The 26,684-nt window shown below is 41.7% G+C and overlaps 1 protein-coding gene across 1 annotated transcript in view; it reads left to right on the top strand.

Annotated features, from left to right (window-relative positions):
* The window catches only part of NIN (ninein), a gene marked incomplete at its 3' end in the record, with an annotated part of 56,302 nt that extends 29,858 nt beyond the window's left edge, over window positions 1-26,444 (top strand). The window contains exons 15-29 of the mRNA XM_084207990.1: window positions 69-595; window positions 1,333-3,348; window positions 4,554-4,679; window positions 5,493-5,562; window positions 6,204-6,419; window positions 7,147-7,260; window positions 8,403-8,525; window positions 9,038-9,151; window positions 10,094-10,240; window positions 11,002-11,163; window positions 12,365-12,514; window positions 13,057-13,155; window positions 16,796-16,966; window positions 24,409-24,522; window positions 26,241-26,444. Of these exons, the coding sequence (XP_084064116.1) occupies window positions 69-595; window positions 1,333-3,348; window positions 4,554-4,679; window positions 5,493-5,562; window positions 6,204-6,419; window positions 7,147-7,260; window positions 8,403-8,525; window positions 9,038-9,151; window positions 10,094-10,240; window positions 11,002-11,163; window positions 12,365-12,514; window positions 13,057-13,155; window positions 16,796-16,966; window positions 24,409-24,522; window positions 26,241-26,444 (4,353 nt within the window). The remainder of the gene's footprint in view (window positions 1-68; window positions 596-1,332; window positions 3,349-4,553; window positions 4,680-5,492; window positions 5,563-6,203; window positions 6,420-7,146; window positions 7,261-8,402; window positions 8,526-9,037; window positions 9,152-10,093; window positions 10,241-11,001; window positions 11,164-12,364; window positions 12,515-13,056; window positions 13,156-16,795; window positions 16,967-24,408; window positions 24,523-26,240) is intronic.
* Between the last annotated feature and the right edge of the window lie 240 nt (window positions 26,445-26,684).

The following is a 26,684-nucleotide window of genomic DNA, read 5'->3' as shown; positions in this document are numbered from 1 at the left end:
TGATGAAAACATCCCTGTAGAATATTCTGTGGGAAATGAACAAATCCATCCCAATTTCCCTCCTGTAGGTGAGCCATTATGAAAAGCAGCTGGATGAGACAAAAGCCCACTGGGAAAAGGAGCAAGAGGAGCTGAGGCAGAAGTATGCTGAGGAGATGAATGCCATGGAGGAGCAGATCACTGGCCTCAAAAACCAAATAGCAGAGCTGCAGGGAGAGGCAGCAACGCTCAGAGAGCAGCGGGAGAAGCTGGACTGTGAACACAGCGAGGAGAAAAACAAATTACAGCTGCATTTTGCTGAGGAGAAGGCCAGCCTGGAGGAACTGCTGAGGCAGGAGCATGAGGAGGATGTCAGGGCCAGAGTGGAGCAGCTGAACGAGGAGTTCAGGCAGGAACGGGAGGAGCTGCTCCAGAAGAGCGTCTGGGTGGAGGAGGAGATGAGAGCGGCGGTGCAGAGCCTGCAGGAGGAGAAGGGGGAGCTGGAGCAGGGCTTCCAGGAGCAGCTGCAGAGGCTGGCAGAGCTGCATGCCCTGCAGAAGGAGCAGCTGCAGGAGGAGCTGCTGAGGAAGCACCAGCAGGAGCTGCAGGAGGAAAGGTGAGTGTCACCGTGTCACCTCTGGTGGGGACAGTGCTGAGAGCAGGGGGAGCACCTCCCTGCTGGGGAGCCCCAGCTGTCCTGCTCTGCTCCACAGCACTGGGGATGCTCTCCAGGGGTTTTTCTCTTCTGACCTTTCTCAAGCAGATCTTTAGGTTCATGTGTAGCTCACCCCGAGGCAGCAGTTGTGTTAAAGCATAACCAGGAGTGATTAATTCTGGTCAGGATCCCTGTGCTCCACAAATCCCTTTAAAACTCAATAAACTCTGGGTTTCCCCTTGCTGAAGAAGGGAAGGGGTGGCTGGGATGTGCTTATAGCCAACATGGAGTGTCAAAAGAAACTGAAGCCACCCTGGGGTGAGGGGGGTGAGAACATCTGCCCCCCCAAAATCTGAGCACAGGAACTGAAGGGCACATACTGCACATGGAAAACCTTTTCTGAGGACATTTCATGGGCACATACTGCACATGAAAAACCTTTTCTGAGGATGTTTCATGGGCACATACTGCACATGAAAAGCCTTTTCTGAGGACGTTTCATGAGTTGTTGGCAGTTTTTTCTTTTTGAAGTTTCACCGAAAATTGCCTCGAATTTAACTTGCAGCTCCCAGAAACACCCATCCAATAGTCAGTGGTTAAAAAAAAACAAAGTAAATTTCCAACTTGTTTTATTCAGCCTAAAAAGCCAGTTTAATCTCTGAGGTAGTTTAGTAATATCTTATGTTAACCATGTCTAGGAAAAAAATGGCAAGTGACTATAACAGAAGAGCATCTCATGCACAAACTCAGTTTTCTGTGGACACACAAACACTTGTGAATAAATTTGAAGAAACCCTGCAGAGCCTGGAAGGACGTTACCAGAGAGAGCTGCAGGAGCTCGCTGAGCAGCAGAGAGAGGAGAAATCCCAGTGGGAGTTTGAAAGGGAAGAAATTGCTCAGGAGGCTGCTGAAGCCCATGAGCAGCTGAAGGAAAGCCTGGCCAGTGAGAAGGCTGTTTGCTCTGCCCTGAGCCAGGAGAAGGATCTCCTGGAGAAAAACTTCAAGGAAGAAGTGAACAAGCTGGTGTGTGAGAGGGAGCAGCTGGAGAAGGAGCTGAGGGAGCTGAGGAATGCTGCCCAGGAGCAGGAGGAAAAGATGATGGAGAAAATAAACCAACTCCAAAATGACCACGAGAAAGAGCTAAAGGAGAAAGATGAGCAGATATCCACAGTGGAGCAAAATGGCAAACTGGTTAGGGAGAAGCTGGAGAGGCTGGACAGTGAGTATAAGCGAGAGAAAGAAGAGCTCAATTCCAAACTTCTTGCTTTGGAGAGTTTGAACAGAGACATTTGTGAGAGAGCAGAGACAGAAAAGGCTGAGATGGGTTTGGAAGTCTCAGACCTCCGGGGGAAAATACAGAAATTGCAGTGGGAAACACGGAGTTTCTCTGCCCTGCAGAGCCATTACAGGCTCCTGGAGAGTGAGTATGCAAAAGCCAAGAGCCAGATCGCTGCTTTTCCTGGAGCAGCTCCCCTGGGAGATGATGGGGACGTCCTCCAGAACCTGCAGAGGGTGCACGAGCAGGCGGTGAAGGAGAACGTCAGGATGGCCGCCCAGATCCTGAGGCTGCAGCACCGGCTGCGAGCGGCAGAGCAGGAGCTGCAGCCTCCCAGCCCCAGCTGCTCCCAGGCTGGCTCAGAACCAGAGGAAACTGAGCCCAGTTCTGAAGGGCTGCCCACTGATGGTCAGGATGTGGCCATAGGGGCAGATTTCAGTGTCCTCCCACCTCTGGAGGGTGATGCTACAGACCTGGAAGAAATGTCAGAGGTGGATTGGGATTTGGAGGAGGGATGTGTGAAAGTCAGAGCTGGTGGCCACCACGAGGCACAGGGGTGTTGGATCCAGGGAAGTCCAGCAGCTCTGGATGCTGATGGCAACCAGGATGGTGACAAGAACCTTTCTTGGGTGCCTCTGCTGCCAAAAAAGAGAGATCTGGAGAAAGTTCCCGGGCCAAAAGCGCTCCACAACGATGTCAAACAGCAGAAGGTTCATCTGCTAAATCACAGAATAGCTCCCAAAAATAAAGGGTTTGTTTCTGATGCTCTGGAGGTGCAGGTGGAGCTGGAGAGGGCTGAAGAACTGAGTGAAGACTCTCTCCAGCTGGATCCCACTCCTGGGGCAGCAAACGGGGACCTGAAGAGTGTAATAGCTGAGCTTTGGAAAAGGATGGAAGAGCTGGAAGACAGATCCATGGCACAGGCTGAACTTCTGTCACTGCAAGAAGAAATTCAGATGGAAAATGAGGATCTGAAGGCTGAAGTGATGCAGTTAATTGAAAAAAATGGAGTGTTGGAAGACAACCTGCACAGGCTGAGAAGGCTTTGTTGGGAACAAAGAGAAAGCGAGGTGGAAAGCGTCAAGTGTGAAGATGAAAACACCAAATTCCTCGTGCAAGTTGAAGGATTGGAAGGTATTAAAGAATTGGAAGATAAAGAACTGGAGGGTGTCCAAGAACAGGATGCTCAAGCAAACTCAGAGGTGCCCAGTGACAGGAGAGGGGGGAGGCTGCAGGAACATCCCACCACGTTCACGGGCCAGCAGGACAAGAGCCCCCAAAGCGGCGGCGCCGTGATGGAAGTGGGAAAAGCAGGAATGAGGGATCCCAACCCCCAGGTGAAGGAGAAAGCCCTGGGTCCCCCAGAGGAGAGGAGGGCAGTGACCCAGGGCTTGCAGAGCACCTGCACTGAGCTGCAGCACAAGGTTGACCTGCTGAGGTAACGTAACGCGGCGTGAGCCACTAACCCAGCGCTGCCCTGGCTGCTCCTTAACCACCCTAGATTAACTCTGATTTAACTCTGAGTAGCAAACATGGACTCCTAACTCCTCTAGTCGTGGATAAAGAGCGCTGGAATCAATAACTGTGTGTCACTTACTCCTCCCTGTGCCTGCCACCTGAGCAGGAGCACCTGCCGGCTGTCCTGTGTGTGGATGTCACCGTCACCGTGTGTAGCTCGTCCTCCAGCACAAACCCTTTGTATTCCCGTGTCCAAAATCCATGGTAACACCTCCAGAGTGCTTTGTAGCTTCTACTAATATTCACTCCACTCAGTTTGTTCCCTTCTAGAGCTGGATGTTGCTCACCAGGCTAAAATTGCTCCTGTTTTGCCTCAGTATTTCGGTGAATGCTGTGGAATTGTGGTGATTTGAAATGCTAAAAGTGCTTCTGTTTTTCTCAGTGTTTAAGTTAATGTTGGAGAATTATAGGGACTTTTTTTTTTTCCCAGTTAGGAACCCCTCAGGAGTGAGATATGGTAAATACAGTTATAAAACATATATTCATTATATTATACTCATCATAGGTTTTACCTACTTTTTTTAACTGCAGTATTCCAGCAAGGCTTTATTTTTCTTTTTTTTTTTATGGATAGAGTGGCTACAAGTGCTTTAATTATTGTTGCAAGTGGTTTAATTATTGTTCAGCACCAGCTTCCTATAGGAAATTGTTCTTTCAGGTGTCCCACCATGGCTGAGTTATTTCTGTGCAGTCTCCTGAGGACAGAAATGACGTTTTCCAACCGTGCTGTTCCCAGAATTCTGAATTCCAGTTGGGGAAACAGCTCACTCTCCTGGCAATCTGCAGATTGTGGTGTTCAGTTGTTATTTCCAGCTTAAGGACTGAAAGATGTGTAGAATATAGTGTGAAACTTTAGGTTTTAACTCACTTGAGCTGCTTAAAAGCATGCCCCAGAAGCCCAGGGGTTTTTTCTGTAGTTTGTTGTAAAATTTTGGGGTTTTTTTGAACAAACTGGGGAGCACTCCTGCTGAATTCCTGTAGAATATAAATACACCATTTATACATAAAACAAGGCAGTTGTAGCTTCGTTTTTGAAGCATTACAGGTAGCTCTGACTTGTGGGACTTGTTTCCTTTCCAGGTGTCCCCAGGATCTGTTCTCACCTCTCTCCTGTCTGTGCCACAGGTGTGAGGCCGAGAAGCTCCGCGAGGAAAACGCCGTCCTGAAAAGCGAGGTGACTTTACTAACTGAGGAAGGGAGTGCTTCCAGCCTGAAACTGAGGGAGCTGAATGGATCCAGGGAAGAAATGAGGTGAGAATTCCATGGGGGAATGCACCACCCTGTGGTGTGGCTCGGCCACCATGGGCTCATCCCTCCTCTCCGAGCTCCTCGGTGTGTTAGGTGCTGCACTGGTCCAAACTGGGGTTATCTCGTGGTGCTGCTGGAAATCCAGCAGGCTGTCAGGTTCTTCCTCATCCTTCTCCCTGCCCCAGCTTGTCCTGCCCACCCCCAGAGGCAGGCAGGGGTTCAGCTGTAGGCATTGAGGTGACCCAGTAAGGCACACAGAGGAGCTGACCTGATGCAATTATTTGTGCTTCAGCAGGGGCAGGGAGAGGCTCATCTGGCAGATTATTCCACTGGCTGGGTCTTTGGCAAGTGCAGAACCATCCCTGATCCTGGGATTAGTCTTCCCCTCTAGGAAAGATCCACTTGGGGCACCTTGAGAGGTTGAGCACTTGCCAAGTTGATGCAGAGCAGGGATGCTGAGCAATAAATAAATAAATGCCCACAATTACCATTTCTGGTGGTGTTTAAAAAAAAAAACCAGCTCATTTTTGGAATCATTAAGGTTGGAAAAGACCTCCAAGATCATCAAGTCCAACCATTAACCCAGCACTGCCAAGGCCACCACTGACCTGTGTCCCCAAGTGCCACATCCACATGGATTTTAAATCCCTCCAGGGATGGGGACTCCACCACTGCCCCGGGCAGTGAAGAAATCTTTCCCAATACTCAATCCAAACCTCCCCTGGCACAACTTGAGGTGATGTCCTCCTCTGCAATCTTGCAGTTGTGTGTGTTGATAATTGATTTTGGTGTTAATGAGCTTTCATTTTTCCATAGGCAGAAGATAGAGGCTGTGAGAAAGGAGAAAGTGGCTGTGCAGAAGATGGTGGACAACCTGAAAAAGCAGGTGTGTGGGAGCAGAAAACAAGCATTTTATACATTTAAATGATTTGATAACTGCTTTATTCCCTCTTTGGGATTGATTGGAGGCTGGCTTGACCTGCTCATAAGACAGAAGCTGTAATTGTCCAGATTGACTGTAATTGTCCAGGCTTGAGAGCACTTTCCACAGTCAACTTGGAAAGTTTGTCATAGAAATACAAAGTTTAAACCTTTTGTTTTGTAGTTTTTGTGCAATTCTCTGCAGTAGCCCGTGGGAAACAGAGATTGTGATTCAACCTCTACTCGTTTCCCAGCTGGCTTGGTCCAGGAATTCTGCCAGTTGCATCCATGTGGCTGCTACAAGGGGTGGCTTGTTATAATGGGTGAAATTAAAGGGTTAATTACCTTTAACATCCATGCCATCTTGGTATTGCTTAGGAAAATACTTGCTCAGAGTGATCTGTTAGGATAACCCTCAAAATCCACCCCAGCATGGCAAAGGGTTGGGTGACTGATATGACTGGTCTCTAATTAAGGCCAATTATGACAAATTATTTGTTTGGAGTCTCTGTCAGAGTGAGGCTTGTCAGGTCTTTAATCACCTTAATAGAAAGGAAATATCCAAAATCTCATTTCTGGTGTGAAATCCTTGCTGTCCCCTCTCAGGTGGCTGATCTGAAGACCAGGAACCAACAGCTGGACTCTGAAAATACAGAGCTGAGCCAGAGGAACTCCAAAAACCAAGCAGATGTGCAGGATCTCAATCAACAGCTGGCAAGGGTGCTCAAGCAAAAGGAGAGGGAAGAGGGGAAGTGTACCCTGGAAGAATGGGAAAAGGAGAGGCTGCTGCTGAAAGAGGAGCTGGAGAACTCCAAAATCGAGGTACAGGATTTGGCAGGACAGCTGGACCTCAGGGGCTTTGGGGTCTGCATCCCTGTCCTGGGATGGGATTTCAAAGCTGAGCTTTGTTAAGTGCTGGCTTAAACACAACAGCAGCCAAAAGCCAGGAGGGGAAAAAGGTGCAGGTTTGTCTTGTGTGCTGGTTTGGGGGGAAGTGGGGTTTTGGGGTGCTGTGGTCAAACCAGCAGGTGCTCAGGTTTGAATATTGGCACCTGGTGTGGGCACTGTGGTACAAGGAGGACTCCTCTCTCCTTGATGAACTGAGAATTGATTATCTAAAGGGTGGTGATGGACTGAGAGTTGATGATCTGAGGGGTGGATGTATTGGAAATTTGGTGGGGGGAGGAGGAGGAATGTTTTTGGAAGGTTTTCATTCCGAGTTCTGTGTGTTTCTCTTTATATATAGTTGTAGGTTAATAAAGTTCTTTTTCCTTTGTATTCCTAAGCTGGAGCCTGCTTTGCTCTATTTCTGATCACATCTCACAGCAGACACCAGGGAGGAGGCATTTTCATGGGGGCACTGGCATTGCACCAGGGTCAAACCATGACATCTTGAAAACACAGCTTAGTGGTGCCAAATAATTCCCTGCATTTTCCACATTGTTCATCCAGTGCCATCTCAGCTCTGTCCAGTGGCTGCAGCATCCTCAGCTTAAACTTTGCTCTGTGAGTCTCCCCAATTGACATCTGAGCCTTTTCATTTTTGCAGTCATCCAGTATGGTGTCGTCTTTGGAGATGGATTTGTCAAAAATGAAGGTTCAAGCTCATCTGCTGGAGCAGGAGAACCACATCCTCAAGCAGGAGCTGGAGAAGACAAAACAGGTATGGCATCCTCTTGCCCAGAGGAGCTGTGGCTGTCCCTGGATCCCTGGAAGTGTCCAAGGACACCTTGGAGCAACCTGGGATGGTGGAAGGTGTCCCTGCTTATTCCAGAGAGGGAACTTGGTGACCTTTAAAGGTCCCTTCCAACCCAAACCCTTCTGGGATTCTGTTTGAGTGCCATCAGATTAATTTGCACCAATGGATGAAAATTGAGAGGTGGAAATAGTTGGTTTCTTTAAAGAAAGGTCATAAAAGTAAAGGAATGTAATTCCTCTTGAAAGAGTTTCCAGGTGCAACACACAATTCTTCAAATAAGGTTGGGATCACTTAGACTTTGCCAGAAGATTTTTGCAGTAGTGGATCTACAAAGAGAAGATAAAGATTTAACGCTGTAATTAAAGGATAAACAGGGCAAATGGGATCCAGAGGAGAACATTTCCCTGCTTAACTGGAGATATCCCCTTTTAGCTCCATTTAAGGAGTGAGCTCTTCCAGCATCTCCTGTCAGGGAGAATTCCTGTTGCTAAACCCATCTGGAGATCTGGGAGTCTCACAAGGTCTGAGGATAATTTCCTGGAGAGCTCAGTTATCTCCTGTACAAGCACAGTTCAATGGGCTGTAAATGTATGCTAATAAACACAGATAATGAAGGCTTCCAATGAGTCAGTTCCCTGATTAGGGCTCCACAAAGTCATTTTCTGCACAGGGTAAAGCACTCAGTGCTCAGGGTAGATAATGGTCTTAAAAAGCAAAAGCAGCTGAGGCCCATTGAGGAGGGAGTGGATTGTGGCTGGAGTGTAATTACAGGAGATGCCACGAGGAAAGGCAGGGATAAAGCCCCGGGGCACTTGGGAAAGGGATTGGAAGGCAGCAGTGCAGTGGTTTTCCCTCTGTGTTTGCTGATTTCCATGGGATATTATGGGAAAATCCTTCCCTGTGAGGGTGGGGAGGGCTTGGCACAGGCTCCTGCATCCCTGGAAGTGTCCAAGGACACCTTGGAGCAACCTGGGATGGTGGAAGGTGTCCCTGCTTATGACCTTTAAAGGTCCCTTCCAAGCCAAACCATTTGGGCATCCCCTGATTTTCATGCCAAATCCTGTGACAGCACAAAAATGCAACTGTGAGGGGTTTGTTTCCCACAGCTGCCCAGATGTCCTGATCTTGCTGACCTTCAAAATGAAGTTGCAAGTTTAATCAGTAAAAATGAAAAGCTGCAGAAAGAGAAAGAAGCTCTGAGTGAGGAACTGAACAGATGCATTGATAAGGTAAGAAAGGAAAATCCTCATCACCATGTGCTGTAAAAGGCTGTTAAAATTCCTGTATCTGTAAAACTTTCTCTGGATGTTTTCTTCCTCACCCTCAAGCCAGATAAAGGCTTTATTGCCACTGCCTGGATTTTTTTTTTTTTTCCTAGCTGGTCTTAGAGAGGAAAGCTTCAATTCTGGAGCACAGCTTTACTCTGTAATTTGATTATGTAGAAAATTCCAAACATTGCAAGGAAGAGAGGCCTGGATATAAATACTGCAGCAGGACAAGGAAGACAGTGTTCTTGGGCTTTTATTGCATCTCTAACCTACTGTAACTCTGAACTGGAGCAGAGCACTCTGCACACTGTAAATAATGATCCCATTGTGTGGAAATCCAGGGAGCTGAGGGGGCTTTTTGCTTTCCTGCATTTTCCTTCCTTCCTTAGCTTTAACTCCCTCCAGGGTGACCCTTGAAGTGAAATGGAGTCAGAAATGCCTGAGTGAGGATTCCTGGTGTGATCTCATTGCAGGTGGCTCAGGTCAGCTGCCTGGAGGGTGCAATTGGCAGCTTGAGGCAGGAGCAGAAATCCTGGGAGCAGCAGAGTCAGGCACTGAAAGCACAGCTCAGCCTCTCCCAGGACAAGGTATGAAACCCTGACTGATGGTCTAATCCTGATCAAAGCATTCTGGTCATCTCCTGCAGTGCTTTTCCTCATGAAAGGCCCCTCCTGATGCCATGCAGCTGAGAATGGCTGCTTGAGGGGCTTTCAAAGTGATGCTCTTCAAGGACAAAAGGAAGCTTGTTAAACTCAAGGAAGGATTTTTCTCTCTGCAGCCAAGTTACTTTTGCCAATTCCCTCTGCCTGGTGATTCCTAAAATGCTGCAGAGACGCTTCTGTCCCCCCTCTGTCCATGCAGGCCCTTCCTTCCCCAGGCAGGCATGATGGGATCAAGGGGTTCCCTGCTTGGCTGAGCATTCCTGGAGCAGGAGGAATAAACAATTCAAGGGAAAGCTCCTTTCCAGGATATCTCAGTCAGTGCTCAGGGCTGAAGATGTTTCTGGTGAATGCAGCGTTGTGGCTCTGTTCAAAGTGAGTGGCTGGCAGCTGGGAACAGGAAGTTGGAGAATCATTTGGAATTATAGAGAAAATCCCCCTGAGATAGAGTCCAACCATTCCCCCAGCACTGCCCAGGCCACCACTGCCCCATGTCCCCAAGTGCCACATCCACCCAGCTTTGAAATCCCTGCAGGGATGGGGATGGCACCACTGCCCTGGGCAGCTGTGCCAGTGCTCAGAAATCCTTTCCATGAGGAAATTTTCCACAATATCCAATCTAAACCTGCTCTGACACACCTGGAGGCTGTTTCCTCATCCTGTTCCCTGGGAGCAGAGCCTGACCCCTTTCAGCTCCACCTTCCTGTCAGGGGCTTGTGGAGAGCAAGAAACTCAATTTAACCTTTTCAAAGGAGGAAATCAACGTTTTAATTCACTCCTTCCATCAGAGATCCTTAATACCTGGGATACCTGATCCACACAGGGACTCTTGATCCAGCAAAAGCCAAGCTGTGCTCCTGCTCTTTGCAGGTTCAGAGCCTCAGTGAAACTCTGCAGAGCAGCAACCTCCAAATGTCCCGGCTGAAATCCGACCTGCAGCTGACACAGCAGGAGAAGGAGAGCCTGAAACAAGAAGTGATGGCCCTGCACAAACAGCTGCAGAGCACCAGTGAAAAGGTAAAGGCTTCAGGCATCTCAGGAAGTAGCTGGAATTATTGGATAGCATGTGCAGGATTGAAGCTGGTTTTTAAAAATTGTATTTTAAGTGTTGAATGATCAGTCAATGATCAGTCCCCCCTCCTGAGTCTCCATTCTTCCCTAAAAGAAACCTTTTGCCAACAAACCCCCCAAATTTGTGGACAATGCATTAATTTACACCTATCAACCTTAAAAATTAAACCAGTCATTGACAGAGGATCTAATTTTCAGTGCAACTTGGGTTTGAAAGGCACAGAATTACAGCAGCCTCTCAGCTAATGAGGATTTGTAACTGAAGGAGGTTGGAGACAGCAGTCCTGGGATTGCTGTTATGAATTCAGTTACTAATTTGGCTTGTTTGCCATGTAATTAAGGAATATTTAATGTCCACGTGGAAAAGAGGCAGTTTCAGAATCGTACAACAGGAGCTAAATTACAGCTATTAGTGCATAATATAGAATACTGAGTTCTGTTTGGCTCTAAAGAGCACAAATTGCTTTTTTTGTGCTGCTGAACCCTGTGCACTCCTTGTGCACACAGCCATTACCCATGGTTTGAGTAGAGGGAAGCACTTGGGATTTGCACATTGGAATTCTTAAGGGACAACAGTGAGTGGGGCTGGGAGGGAGATGGGAATGCTGCAACTTTGGAGCCTGAAAATCCACCCAAAACCCAGCTGAACAGAGCAAATGTCTGCTTCTTTGTTGAAGGCCTAACCCTGCAATTCTGTCTGTCTTAAGAACCTGGTTCTGGAAGTGGCTGTGCCTCCCTCAGGGCTGCAGGAGCAGCAGGGGCCCATCCCTTGGGATCAGCAGGAGCAGAGGCTGCTCAGGCAGGACAACGAGAGGCTGCAGAGGGAAGTGCAGAGCACAAAGACAGACCTGGCTCACTCCAGGGAAAAGGTAACCTGGGCAAGCTGGCAGGTCACAGCAGGGCTGGGGGCTCTGGAGGTCACTCAGACCCCTCTGCACAGATCACAATCCAGGCAGGTTTTGAACATCTGAGACTCCACAACACTCTCAGGATGTTTCTCTTCTTTAAAAGACAGTCCTGGTGATTCTTGTCCAGTCCTGGTGATTCTTGTCCAGTCCTGGTGATTCCCTGGAGGTCACTCAGACCCCTTTGCATAGATCACAATCCAGGCAGGTTTTGAATATCTGCAAAGAATGAGACTCCACAACACTCTCAGGATATTTCTCTTCTTTAAAAGATAATCCTGGTAATTCTTGTCCAGTCCTGGTAATTCTTGTCCAGTCCTGGTGATTCTTGTCCAGTCCTGGTGATTCCCTGGAGGTCACTCAGACCCCTTTGCATAGATCACAATCCAGGCAGGTTTTGAATATCTGCAAAGAATGAGACTCCACAACACTCTCAGGATATTTCTCCTCTTTAAAAGACAATCCTGGTAATCCTTGTCCAAGATTTCAGTCCAACTTCAAGTCAACAAAAAGATTCTTAATATTCCCAATGTTCTTCCTGTGCAATTTCTCCAGAGAATGAGACCCCACAACACTCTCAGGATATTTCTCTTCTTTAAAAGGCAATCCTGGTAATTCTTGTCCAGTCCTGGTAATTCTTGTCCAGTCCTGGTAATTCTCTGGTGGTCACTCAGACCCCTTTGCACAGATCACAATCCAGGCAGGTTTTGAACATCTGAGACTCCACAACACTCTCAGGATATTTCTCTTCTTTAAAAGACAATCCTGGTAATTCTTGTCCAAGATTTCAGTCCAGCTTCAAGTGAACAAAAAGATTCTTAATATTCCTAACATTCTTCTTGTGCAATTTCTTGGCTCACAGGATTAAGTGGATTATGGGGAGGACAAAGGGAAAGAAGGCCAAGATGTCAGAAATATCCCAGAGAAGCTGTGGCTGCTCCTCCATTCCTGGAAATGTCCAAGGCCAGCTTGGACAGGGCTTGGAGCAGCCTGGGACACTGGGAGGTGTCCCTGCCCATGGCAGGGGTGGGATGGGATGGGATTTAAGGTCCTTTCCAACCCAAACCACCCTGAGATTCTGTGAGCCCAAAATCAGCTGGTATTTCAGCTGAAGTGGAATTACCTGGGCCATCTTTTCCCATTTGTTCATCTCTGCTCTCCTCAGATCCGACAGCTGGAATCCACAATCCTCTCCCTAAAGCACCAAAAGCATCAAAGCCAGGCAGGGATTGTCAAAGCCATAGAGCAGGAGAAGCTGAGCCTGAAGAGAGAGTGTGAACAGCTTCAGAAGGAGTTGTCATCTGCAAACAGGAAGGTGAGTTTTGGCTGCTGAACACACAAATCAGTGCAGTGGTTTCCATCTCTCAGAAGCTGAAGGGATTTTGAAATATCCCTTGAAACAGAAACTGTATTTGAAGTGTTGAACATGCACAGGTCCTCCCTTGAGCCTCCATTCTTCCCTAGAAGAAACCTTTTGCCAACAAAACCCCCAAATCTGTGGACAGTGCATTAATTTCCACCCATCAACTGTAAAAATTAAACCAGTCATTGACAGAGGCTCTAATTTTCAGTGCAGCTTGGGTTTGAAAGGCACAGAATTACAGCAGCCTCTCAGCTGAGATAACTTTCTTCTTCTGCTCTGAGTTTTGTGCTCTTTGCCTCTCACAAATCTGTGTCTGAAGGAGCTGGCAGGGCTCTGTGCATCTGCTGTGAGACAGCTCCTCTAGCAAAGCACTTGTCCAAATACTCCTGGTTTTTAGACTTGGGTTGTCTTGGAATTCAATGGTTCATGGGGGGGGAAAAAGAGATCAAATGAGAAATTGTTGCTTTTCTAAGGAAACCTTTTGTCTCTGATAGATCAGTCAGATGAATTCCCTTGAACGTGAACTGGAAAGCAGCTCAGAAAATGAAGGGCTGAGGAAAAAGCAAGTCAAGCTGGATGATCAGTTAATGGAGGTACTTTTCAATCAGGGCCTTTAGCACTATTTTATTGAATTAATTTTATTTTAAAACAACTTATGGAGAAAACTAATTGAAACTAGGAGAATGAACCTCTGCTGATGTTTAACCTCCTCTTTCATGACCAAGCTGTGTGGCAAACATCCTGCTCTCTGAAGCATGTTTTGTTTAGTCATAATTCACATATGGCTTCAGATGGAAAATCAAACAGCAAAGAAATTTGTTTCTGTACTTGAGGCAAGGCTGACACTTCCCTCTTCCTTCCTAAAACATGTCACCTCAAATTTCCTATCTTAATTTTTGTGTGATGTTGCTCTTAATGTAGAAACCTGTTCTTATTTCCTCTGTGAATAATTTGTTGAATTTAAGCTTAATATTCTCTAAATTCTAGATATCTAAATAGTGAAAAAAATAGCAATTTACACAGGTCTTACTGTTAATTTAAAGTGAAAACTTCAGTGGAGCATCTCCCAAAAGCTGTTGTAAAAGTTCTGCTGGAGATGGATCATCAAAATTTAGGAGTCCTTGGTTATAGGAATGGGCCACTTAACTGTGATTAGTGCATTCCATGAGGTCAGCCCAGACCTCCATGCTCTCTCTCAGTAGTCTTGCCTAAATTTGATGTCCTGGATTTGAGTTTAAAACATAATATTGAAAAAAAAAATTTAAAACCCTCCAGTTTTGACTTGTTCCATAAGTCAAAGCATCTTTTAGATGAGGCTTCTGTAACACTTTGTAAATGGCTTCATGTTTTTCATCAAATGGGAGCCATTAGGCTGAAAATCCTATGTAATAAGTAATAAAACTGTAAAAACCTAATTAGGAAAGATGAGATTTTGACAAATTAATGGAAAGACTGTTTATATTCCCTGTGAATTTATTTATATAGTCTTAATCAAGCTTTGGGAAAATGCCAAACACTCAAACCCACAAACACCCAGCCTGGGATTGTGTTTTTCTCCTGAAATGTGAATTTCAACCCTGCAGGATTTTGTTCCTCCTGGTAACCTTTTCCCAGCAGGTGTGTGCAGCATTCACTCTGTGATTTGTGACTTCTAACTCTCTCTTTTGTGCCTGTTCTCCTTTTGTCCCTGGCTAACCTGGCTAGAACTCAGTGGTTGGAGCTAGCAGAGAAGGGGGCAGTTCTCTCTCTGAAATAGTGTGTGAAGGTAGAGCAATCATTTTTCATGTACCCCCCTAGCATGGAGAAAACACTCCTTCATTTGTTTTTTTTTAATGGATTTATTTTTTCCTTTTTATTCCATGCATCTCTTAAGTGAAGAAGCCACTATTCATTCATTTCAGTGTCAATTTTGGACAGCTGCACAGGTTCTTGTTGCTCAGTGGGACTCTGTGCCCCGAGGGGTTGCCATGAAAATGGAGAGAAATCACCCCACTGCTTCCAAAAGAATGAAAATTGGAGAATGAAAAGTGGCTTCCTGCTACCCCCTTGCCTGTGAGGCTCGAAGGTGTTTGCATATTTACCTCTGGTGCCTGCATGCTTTTCCACCAGACTGTCCAATGTTTCCTCAAATTAATTAATTTCTGATCCCACTTGGCATCATCCTGATAGTTTAGCAAGCCCATGGTTGTTCCATTTTCTTCTACAGATGAATACAGCAGGGCTAAATTGTTTTCATTGTTGCTTCATTAGTAATTGTTTTTAAGATGCTGTTAACACTAATTGAGTGTTTCCTCATTAGTTACTCGTGTGCTTCACAACATGACAGGAACCCTGAAAGAAATCCCACCAAAAGCTCATTATTTTCACTGTTTGCATTGTCAGGAAAAGAACAGCTCCTTTACAGACAAAGAGAAGCCCTAAATAGCTTTAAAAAGTACAAATATTTTGATTTTGAAGCATTTATAAACCTGTTTTCTGTTTACCTGGACCAGCACAGATAGAGAGGGTAGCAGGGCCAGGAGAGCTGCACCATTGTGAAAAATAGGAAAAATAATTAGGGATGAAGTCAGTAACTGAAACATTATTCAAATTGATAATTTTGCCAGTTGTGAATGAGAATTAAAATCAATTTTGAAAGGAAAGCTAAAATCACCAAGACAATCTTATACACCTTTTCCTAAGGGAACAGAGTAATGGTTTTAAGGCAACAGGACCTTTATGGGAAGAAATTATTAATGCCACACAAATTCCAGCTGCAAATGAGTTTATCTGAACCATCAGGGATTTTTACTGTCCACTTCTGGTCCTTTTTAGTATAATTAACTCCTCCAGCTGTGAGTTATTTACCTGAGTTTTGCTTCAGTCTGGAAAAATTCTAAATTATTTCACCTGACTGGCTTAGCTTTTAGTATCTCCACAGTTAGGAGTGAACATTAGGAAATATGCACAGGGTGTTATATACTGAATTTTGAAGGTAATAGCAGAGATAAATGTTCCCTAAAGAGTAGAAATAATCAGAACAATGATCAGCACAACTTCAGCCTTCCCCTTGAAATGGGAAATTGTTACTTAAAGGTCACCAACTAAACTTGGATAGGAATTCATCCAAAATTCAGTGATTTTATAATCATTAGGAAATATCTATAGGGTGTTATATACTGAATTTTGAAGGTGATAGCAGAGATAAATGTTCCTTCTCCATCCTAAAGAGTAGAAACAATCAGCACAACTTCAGCCTTCCCCTTGAAATGGGAAATTATTGCTACTTAAGGGTCACCAACTAAAATCTGATAGGAATTCATCAAAATTCAGTGATTTTATAATTCAGGCCTGAAATGATGACTCAAAGCCCAGCTTCCTTTGTGTGAAATTCCATCTTTGTCACCTCTGTCACCAAGTCCAGCCTTGTTTCCCTTGCACATAACAAATCTGAGAGCAGGCTGCTCCTGGGGCAGCCCTGGCAGAGGGAGCAGGGGCTGATGTTGGGGATTTGGGGTTTTGCAGATGCTCTGGAGCAGGTGCAGATGTTGGGGATTTTGGGGTCTTGCAGATGCTCAGGAGCAGGTGCAGATGTTGGGATTTGGGGTCTTGCAGATGCTCTGGAGCAGGTGCAGATGTTGGGATTTGGGGCCTTGCAGATGCTCTGGAGCAGGGGCAGATGTTGGGGTTTTGGGGTTTTGCAGATGCTCTGGAGCAGGTGCAGATGTTGGGGTTTTGGGGTTTTTCAGATGCTCTGGAGGAGGTGCTGATGTTGGGATTTGGGGTTTTGCAGATTCTCTGGCCCAGGTGCAGATGTTGGGGTTTGGGGTTTGGCAGATGCTCTGGAGCAGGTGCAGATGTTGGGGTTTTACAGATGCTGTGGAGCAGGTGCAGATGTTGGGGATTTTGGGGTTTTGCAGATGCTCTGGAGCAGGTGCTGATGTTGGGGTTTTGGGGTTTGGCAGATGCTCTGGAGCAGGTGCAGATGTTGGGGTTTTGGAGTGGCAGATGCTCTGGAGCAGGTGCTGATGTTGGGATTTGGGGTTTTGCAGATGCTCTGGAGCAGGGGCTGATGTTGGGGTTTGGGGTTTTGCAGATGCTCTGGAGCAGGTGCAGATGTTAGGGTTTTGCAGGTGCGGATGTTGGGATTTTGGGGTTTTGCAGATGCTCTGGAGCAGGTGCAGTTGTTGGGGATTTTGGGGTTTGGCAGATGTTCTGGAGCAGGTGCTGATATTGGGTTTTGGGGTTTTGCAGATGCTCCAGTCCAGGGGGATGCATAGCCAGAGCTCCCAGCAGCAAGGCTGTGCCACGGTGCCCAGGGAACAATTCCTGCAGCTCCAGCAGCAGCTGCTGCAGGCAGAGAGGAGGAGTCAGCACCTCCAGGAAGAGCTCCAGAGCAGACCCTCAGGGACAAACATGCAGCAGGTAAGGCCCTCTCACCTCCCAAGTGAAAATTTTGAAAAGATTTGGTTTAGTTGTCTTGAGGTTTTTTGTTGGTTTTTTTTTTTTTTTTTATTCTGGTGAGATCCCTTCTCTGTTTATGCCAGTTCAAAAATGAAATTTCATGGCAGCAAGGATGTGTGTAAAAAGCCCTCTTCATTTTTTTGAGCCCAAACCACTCCCATTCACATTTAACTGGCTTTTCTCCTTCTGCTCCCTGTGCAGTAAGTATTTATAGAGGCTTTTTTTTCCCTGTTTCTTTACCTCATGACCCTGTCCAGAGCTATTATTTTTAAAATACACCACCCCAGCTATTGCACAGGCATCCATCACATAAAATCCTAATTTGGGCTGTTGCTGTCACAGGGAATTGTGTCAGTTGTAGCAGAGCAGAACACAAATTAATCCTTTTTCTAAGGTTTTTCCTAATCCTTTTTCTTCCTGATTTGGCCATGAAACAAGACACTGTCACTGTTGTACAGAAACCTCAACATTTCTGAGGGAAAAACCAATTCCAAGGAAGATTAATTCATCCACTCACTTTGAGTGTTAATTTTTTACCTTGTAAAGCTGAATTCTAGGCAAGAAAAAGGTTTGCATCTGCCATATAAAAATTGCCAAATGATCCTTTTCTTCAAAAAGCAATTGGATCTCTAAATGTCTAAAGCTTTGACTCAGGCCAAATAATGTCTTAAAATAATATTACAACTTTACCTTCTAAGAAAACATAAAACTCTAAGTAACCTAAATTTATGTTTAGTATTTTATCTATTTTAGATTAGATATTTTATCTAGATTTCCACATAGTAACCTAAATTTATAATTAGTGTTTTATCTATTTTAGTTTAGATATTTATTTAGATTTGCACATAGTAACCTAAATTTATATTTAGTGTTTTAATCTGTTTTAGTTTAGATATTTATTTAGATTTGCACATAGTAACCTAAATTTATATTTAGTGTTTTATCTGTTTTAGTTTAGATATTTATTTAGATTTACACTTAGCTAATAGTATTTTATCTAATTTATTTACCTATTTATTCATCTGGTAGCAGGAAAAAAACCACTCCTCTTATATTTTAAATTTAGATTGCAGTTATACTTTAAAATAATATCTTAATAATAATAATAAGAAGAAGAAGAACAAGACTTTGAAGCTTAAAAAAATCTCTGAATGTGGTAATAAGTATCCCAGAAAAAAAGGTATTATGGAGAGAGCATAGGCAGTAACCAGTTTTTTAAGTATCCAAAATTTGGAGTAACTTTTTTTTTTTAAGAAAAGTATAAATTCAAAATGTTGCATTAAAAATAATTAAAAAATCATTTCAGGTTAAGCAGAAATAAATTGATTGTAAGGTTCCTTTTCAGAAGTGCATCACCACAGGCTGATGCACTTGTTCTCATAGCATGGGGAGCAGAAAGTGCAGTTTAATTTCAAAATCAATCAAAGCCATATTGCAGCAGTGGCAAATGGAATGTGCAGGGCTTGCATCAGGAGTGATGAGTTTGTAATTTGGATTTTGGAACCATCTGCACACGAGTCACATCCTGGAACTTGCAGTTCTAGAGATGGATTGCTCCTGCATTTCCTGGAAAAGCTTTGGGAATTTAAAAATACTTAGAGAGGCTGTAAAAATATGTGCTGTCAGTGCACTAATGCACTTAATATTTTTAATTTTTTGCCTTAAAATGAGTGGATATTCTGCTTTATAACACCCCTTTTTTACTACAGAACTTTCTAAATCATTATTAAAAACCTGCTCTTATAAACAAAGGTATTGAGACCTCTCTAATTCTTCTTTTCCACATAATTTCTCACTCAGGGCTCCTGCAGCCAATGGAAAGTGGTTATATATTATATATAAATAATATTTATTTGCTCCACTTTGTGAGCACCTCCTGCCTGAATCTCTGTTGATTTTTTTTTTCTTTGCCATCCTGATTTTTAGGGTTTAACATTTAGTTGAGCTCATGCCCCTTTTGATGTCCCCTTTAGCACCCTGAAAGCTTCCATCCCTCTCCTTCCAATCCCTCTCCATCACCAGTGAGTACAAGGTCAGGTTATCTCCATGTGTAAAATAAATCATTTAGTTCTGCTGCTTTGCATTTTGCAGCTTTTTAGATCCTGTCTAATGAGGTATCCAAAGTTATCTCCTTTTTTTAATTTTTTTAATGGATTTATTTTGTGTTTATCCTGCTTTGCAGTTTTCATTGCTTTTTTGATCCTGGTTGTCTGTGGTTTTTCATTCATTTTGCAGCCAGTCCTGAGTTATTTTCACCCAAAGGCTGCTGTGACCTGTTTGAATTTCCCTAAATTAAATGGAATTAAAACTCCTGAGCAGTTTAATTGTGTTAACATGTCTGGACTCCTGAATTTCCAGTGACTGTTTCTGCTGTGTCCAGTGCTGTGATTACCCCATGTCCCTTTCTCAATAACCAAATCTGTTAATTACCCTGTTAATTACCCAATTAATTACCCTGTTAATGACCCAATATTTCCCCAAGTCTGCCTAGCACTGATTAATAGCTGAGTTGCTCAGTTCTCCCTGTACAGCTCTTTATTTCAAATTTCATAGCACTCTGAGGGAAAAACAACCAGGTTTGAGATAGAAATGCAAAGTTTTCAAAGGAGGGCCAGTTTGGCTACTTTTTTCCCAAATTCTTGGAAATCTGTGAGATTTTATATATATTTTAAAATATATATCTATTCTATTTATATATAATGTCTGGCTACATTTTTTCCCAAATGCTTGGCAATCCATGATGTTTATATATATATATTTAAAATATATATCTATGATATTTATATATGATGTTTGGATACATTTTTCCCAAATTCTTGGAAATCTGTGAGATTTTATAGATATATTTTAAATATCTATATATTATAATATCTATATATTTAAATATCTATGTATTCTTTTTATATATAATGTCTGGCTATATTTTTCCCAAATGCTTGGCAATCCATGATGTTTTATATATATATTTTTAAAATATATATCTATGATATTTATATATAATATTTGGCTACATTTTTCTCAAATGCTTGGCACTCTGAGGTATTATATATTTTTTAAAAAATATATATTTTTTAATATTTATATAAAATGTCTGGATAAATTTTTCCCAAATGCTTGGCAATCCATGAGGTTTTACAGATATATTTTAAATATATATCTATGATATATATATATAATAGTTGGCTACATTTTCCCCAAATTCTTGGCAATCTGTGAGACTTTATAGATATCTTTTAAATATCTATATATTATAATATCTGTGTATTTAAATATCTATGTATTATATTTATATATAATGTCTGGCTGTATTTTTCCCAAATGCTTGGCAATCTGTAAGATTTTATATATATATTTAAAATATATATAAATTATATTTATATATAAATGTTTGCCTACATTTTTCCCAAGTGCTTGGCAGTCTGAAAGTTTATATATATATATATATTTTAAACATCTATATATTATAATATCTATATATTTAAATATCTCTATGTAATATTTATATATAATGTCTGGGTACGTTTTTCCCAAAAGCTTGGCAATCTATGAGGTTTTGTATATATATATTTCAAATATATATACACAAAAGCTTGGCAATCTATGAGGTTTTGTATATATATATTTCAAATATATATATATGTATAAAATATCTGGATACATTTTTCCCAAAAGCTTGACATCTCTGAGGTTTTATATATATATTTTAAATATATATATAATATTTGTATATAATGTTTGGCTATATTTTTCCCAAATGCTTGGCATTTTTTGAGGTTTTATAGATATTATATGAGATTTTTGTTATAAATGAGATTTTTAGAGAGAGAGAGAGGAGCATTTCCTCTAAAAAACTTTGCTAAGTTAATCACTGCCCCTGATCTCTTCAGAACCATGGCTGAGAGTCCTTAGATGTAGAAAACAGCCCCGCCAAATTCATAATTACAGCTCTAAAATACAAAATACTCTGCATGTTTTTTCTCTTGGTGTGTGTGTATTATTTCCTTTTGTCCTGTGTTGCTTGCTTTGCTTGTGTTGGTGATGTTTTTGCCTTGGAGTGTTGGTGTGAAGCAGCAGCTGGATCTCAGGGTGAAGTGTTGCCCCTTCCCTTCTTTCCCCAGGCCTTGCTCCCGGAGCAGCGAGCAGTGCACGCAGACTCCTGCCGCAGGATTGGGCACCTCTGACACCTCTGGCTGCTCCTGAGCCCCTTCCTTGCCCTGACAAACAAAACACACAACTGGCATAAGCTCAGAAACTTGAGGGTCAAATTCCTTTTTTTTTCCTTTTTTTTTCCTTTTTTTTCCTTTTTTTTTTCCTTTTTTTTTTTTTCCTTTTTTTTTCTTTTTTTTTCCTTTTTTTTTTCTTTTTTTTTTCTTTTTTTTTCCTTTTTTTTTTCTTTTTTTTTCTTTTTTTTTTCCTTTTTTTTTTCTTTTTTTTTCCTTTTTTTCCCTTTTTTTTTCCCTTTTTTTTTCCCTTTTTTTTTCCCTTTTTTTTTTCCCTTTTTTTTTTCCCTTTTTTTTTTTTTCCCTTTTTTTTTTCCCTTTTTTTTTCCTTTTTTTTTCCCTTTTTTTTTCCCTTTTTTTTTCCCTTTTTTTTTCCCTTTTTTTTTCCCTTTTTTTTTCCCTTTTTTTTTCCTCTTTTTTTCCTCTTTTTTTCCTCTTTTTTTCCTCTTTTTTTCCTTTTTTTTCCTTTTTTTCCTTTTTTTTTCCTTTTTTTTCCTTTTTTTTTCCTTTTTTTTTCCTTTTTTTTTCCTTTTTTTTTCCTTTTTTTCCTTTTTTCCTTTTTTTCCTTTTTTTCCTTTTTTTCCTTTTTTTCCTTTTTTTCCTTTTTTTCCTTTTTTTCCTTTTTTTCCTTTTTTTCCTTTTTTTCCTTTTTTTCCTTTTTTTCCTTTTTTTCCTTTTTTTTCCTTTTTTTTTCCTTTTTTTTCCTTTTCTTCCCTTTTTTCTTCCCTTTTTTCTTCCCTTTTTCTTCCCTTTTTTTCCTTTTTTTTTCCTTTTTTTTTCCTTTTTTTTTCCTTTTTTTTTCTCTTTTTTCCTCTTTTTTCCTCTTTTTTCCTCTTTTTTTCCTCTTTTTTTCCTCTTTTTTTCCTCTTTTTTTCCTCTTTTTTTCCTCTTTTTTTCCTCTTTTTTTCCTCTTTTTTTCCTCTTTTTTTCCTCTTTTTTCCTCTTTTTTTCCTCTTTTTTTCCTCTTTTTTTCCTCTTTTTTTCCTCTTTTTTTCCTCTTTTTTTCCTTTTTCTCCCCCTTTATTTTTCCCCCCCTTTATTTTTTCCTTTTTTTCTTATTTTTCCCCCTTTATTTTTTCCCTCTTTTCCTTTATTTTTTTCTTTTTCTTTTTTTCCCCTTTTGTTTTCCTTTTTCTCCCAAAAAAACAGCAAAAAAAAAGTCTCTGCAGTGTTATTTTCTTATTTATTTGTCTAGAAGCTATTTTGTGAAAGCTCAGAAGCTTCCAGAAGCTTTTTAAATTTGTTCCAAACGGGTTTTATTTATGTTATTTAAAATGTGCAGTTGTTCAGTGGGGGAAAGAGCCTATTTTTCTCAAATGGTACTAATTTTATATGAGATTTGAAGAAAACCTGGGGTATTTATACTGCATTTTTGTATAAGATGTATAAACTTTTTAACAGGGAAAGATGACTTTTTTTGGATGTAAATGAAAAATAAAATCTTTTTTTAAGCATTATGTCTCTTGTCTTCATAGAAATCAATCATGTCCACTTCAAGAATGAACAAGTTTTAGAGAAAATATTTCTCTTTGATAGTGAACATTGTTATATCAGGAGTTCTGGGAAATATTTGTGCTGGGGATTTATTAGAGTACAGAAACTCAGCTTTTCCTTAGCAGATGTATCTGAAAATTTAAGAATATGAGAGATCTTCTACTGCTGTGGCCATAAAGTAAAAAAAGGAAAATTATTGTTTATTGGACAAAATTTTGTAGTTTTTTTGTCTCAAACTAGGATTTTAATAAATTTTCATGAATTTATTAGGATTTAATTAATTTAATCCTAATTAAATTAAATTAGGATTTTAATACTTAAACAGTTCAGCAAAACACCTCTTCAAGACCTGTGATATTTTTCTAGTGGGAGCCATGAACCATTTCAGCTGTTTGCTTGTAAAGATCTTTTTTTCTGCTATTTTTAATGACCCTAAAGCTGCTGCCTGAGCTGATTTCTCCCATTTAACAGGAAATAATGGGAAGTGAAAATATTTAAGGCAAAAACCCCCCAGTGATCACAGGTATTGAGAACTCTAATTCTTCTTTTCCACATAATTACTCACTCAGGGCTCCTGCAACCAGTGAAAAGTGGAATGATGAATTCCAGGGGTTTGAATTCCAGTCAAATTCCATTAATTCAGAAAAATATCCACTCCACCCACACAATCAAACTGTTTGCTGTGTGACTCTAGTGTAAGTTTTTTAAAATAAAAATAGATTATCACATAACCTCATATACAGATTTGAGTTTCTGGTGCTACAGCTAATAAAATATTGAGTGAGGTTAAATCAGCCCCCCAAGGGGATCATTTTGTAGAGTTTTAGATGAAGAACTCCCTACCTGAAGCAAATTTTCATTTATCCTCCTCCACAGGTGGGGTGGGGTTGGGTTTGAAGGTGTTTTGGGTTGGGTTGGTGCTTTCTCAAACTTTAATCTCCTCAAATGCCTGCCTGGAATTTGACTGCTAAACCAGCATTAAAATAAAATCTGAAATTTCCTGCAGTTGGTTTTAAAGTTCCTAAATCCAAACAAATTCTTTTTGTTTGTATTTCCTGATGTCTCTTATTTATTTGAGAATTTCTCTCAGGTGTTTGTGTAACCTGACACAGAATTATGATGCTTTTAGTTACACTGTCACCTTGCTGCAGAAAAAGAAGAAAAACCAGTTGAGGGTTATGAAAACTAATCTAAAAAGATGTAAAAAATGAAGTTTGGAATCCTGCTTCTTTTGGATATGACTCAGTTTCAAGGGGTGTCTGGCATGGCAGAGTTACATTCTCAAACATGGCCTTATGACTTCACCTTATTTTTATTCTAAAACCATTAAATTGGATTTTTTTTTTCCCCACATTCATCAGAAATTTGGCAGCACCAAAGAACAAGAAAAGGAAATTATCCAGCTCTGATATCACAGACAAGACAGATGTTAGAATTTGATATGATTTTTCCTTGATTTGGTAATTTCAAGTGTAACTTGCTTGGAAAACCAGTGCAATGCTGAGAGTTTCCTTTAAGTGGTGCCATAAATATTTTGCTTCAATTAAAGGTTTTTTAATTCAACTGCCTCTAAATCAGACTGAAATGTGGATGGCCACCTCTTTTCTTGAGCTTAAACTGCAAAAACAAAACAGACTGGGTGAATGGGAACTGATTTTTCACTGATTTTCCATCAATGTTGCTTTCCAGGGGGGTCATGAGCAGCTTCTAAAAATGATGGAAGAGAGGATGATGGATGTGGAGCAGAAATTAAGGCTTGTGAAGAGGCTTCTCCAAGATAAAGTCAATCAGCTCAAAGAACAGGTAAGTGTTCTTGGATTTCCTCAAACCTTCCCCATTCCTTCTGTGAACCCCTAAGAGGGCAAAAGCTGCCAAGCTGTTGTTCAGAATAAAGTGGTTTTATTTAATTTTATTCTGAGCTCAACTACAGCATATTTGCCCAAAACTTCATAAAACTTCAAATTGGGGACTAAATCCACTACTCAATTATTTCCTAAATCAAGAAACAAACATCAAATTTCAGCTGAGGATGCTAACTGGAAAAGTTGCTTAGAAAAGGAGGAAAAAATAATTTCCTGAGGAGAAAATATTGATTTCTTTCAGGCTTCCTGCCCCAAATTCATCCTTTGTTTGATGTGGTTTTGGGGTTTTTGGAAGTATCTCTGTGGGATCACTGGGCTGGTGGATTCTTTTGTGCACTAAATTTATCCTTAGAGGATAAATGCTGTAAAGGAGAATTCACCTGACAAGGTTAATTTGAATCCCTCTGTTACCAACCCCATCTCCTTAAAAATCTTTCCAGTCTCAAAACATCCACAGCATCTCTAAAGATTTTTAATGGGTTTTGAATGAGAGGAGTGAGGTTTTACTTTGATTTTTGAGCTATAATTAATACATTCAAGGGTCACCAACCCCACCTCCTTAAAAAACCTTTCCAGTCTCAAAACTTTTAGGAACATCTCTAAAGACCCTGGGTTTTTAATGAGAGGAGTGGGGTTTTACTTTGATTTTTGAGCTATAATTGATACATTTACCTACTTCCCCACCTCTTTTGGGGTTTTTCTTTGCCATTTGCTGAGTCCCTTGTCCCATTCCCACCCCAGCTTTCCAAGAACACCTGGAGTTACCAACCCCATCTCCTTAAAAAACCTTTCCAATCTCAAAACATCCACAGCATCCCTAAAGACCCTGAGTTTTTAGTAAGAAGAGTGAGGTTTTATTTTGATTTTTGAGCTATAATTAACACATTCAAGGGTCACCAACCCCACCTCCTTAAAAAACCTTTCCAGTCTCAAAACTTTCAGGAGCATCTCTAAAGACCCTGGGGTTTTTATGAGAGGAGTGGGGTTTTACTTTGATTTTTGAACTATAATTGACACATTCACCTACTTCCCCACCTCCTTTGGGGTTTTTCTTTGCCATTTGCTGAGTCCCTTGTCCCATTCCCACCCCAGCTTTCCAAGAACACCAAGGGTCACCAACCCCATCTCCTTAAAAACCTTTCCAGTCTCAAAACATCCACAGCATCCCTAAAGACCCTGAGTTTTTAATAAGAAGAGTGAGGTTTTATTTTGATTTTTGAGCTATAATTGACACATTCAAGGGTCACCAACCCCACCTCCTTAAAAAACCTTTCCAGTTTCAAAACTTTCAGGAGCATCTCTAAAGACCCTGGGTTTTTAATGAGAGGAGTGGGGTTTTATTTTGATTTTTGAGCTATAATTGACACATTCACCTACTTCCCCACCTCCTTTGGAGTTTTTCTTTGCCATTTGCTGAGTCCCTTGTCCCATTCCCACCCCAGCTTTCCAAGAACACCCAGAGTTACCAACCCCATCTCCTTAAAAACCTTTCCAGTCTCAAAACTTTCAGAGCATCTCTAAAGACCCTGGGTTTTTATGAGAGGAGTGGGGTTTTACTTTGATTTTTGAGCTATAATTGACACATTCATCTACTTCCCCACCTCCTTTGGGGTTTTATTTTGCCATTTGCTGAGTGCCTGTGTCCTATTCCCACCCCAGCTTTCCAAGAACACCAAGGCAGATGCCATGGTCAAGGATCTCTACGTGGAGAATGCGCAGCTGCTGAAGGCTCTGGAGGTGACAGAGCAGAGACAGAAAACTGCAGAGAGGAAAAATTATTTACTGGAAGAGAAAATTGCCAACCTCAACAGAATAGTGAAGAATTTGGCCTCCCCCTCCTTCAGCCCAGAGATCAGGTCATAGCAAAGCTGTTGTGTGTCTCAGCCCCGTGCACTTTACTGAAATGGGAATATTTCAGCTTCTCACTGGGTTGCCTTTTTTTGCTGAATGAGTTTTAGTTACAAATGCCTCCCCAGAGAGCACAGAGCTGGTTCCCAAAATGGACACTACCAAAGGGGAATTTTGTTGGTTCCCAGACTGGGATTCTGCTAAGTTTTGCCTAAAAGTAATCATCACTATGTAAAAAAAAAAAAAAAACAAACT

This window comes from Fringilla coelebs, assembly GCF_963513975.1.
Source record: "Fringilla coelebs genome assembly, chromosome: 6".
NCBI classification, from domain to species: Eukaryota; Metazoa; Chordata; class Aves; order Passeriformes; family Fringillidae; genus Fringilla; species Fringilla coelebs.
The sequence above is the reverse complement of the archived record's forward strand: the minus strand, read 5'-3'. Positions and strand labels throughout refer to the sequence as shown.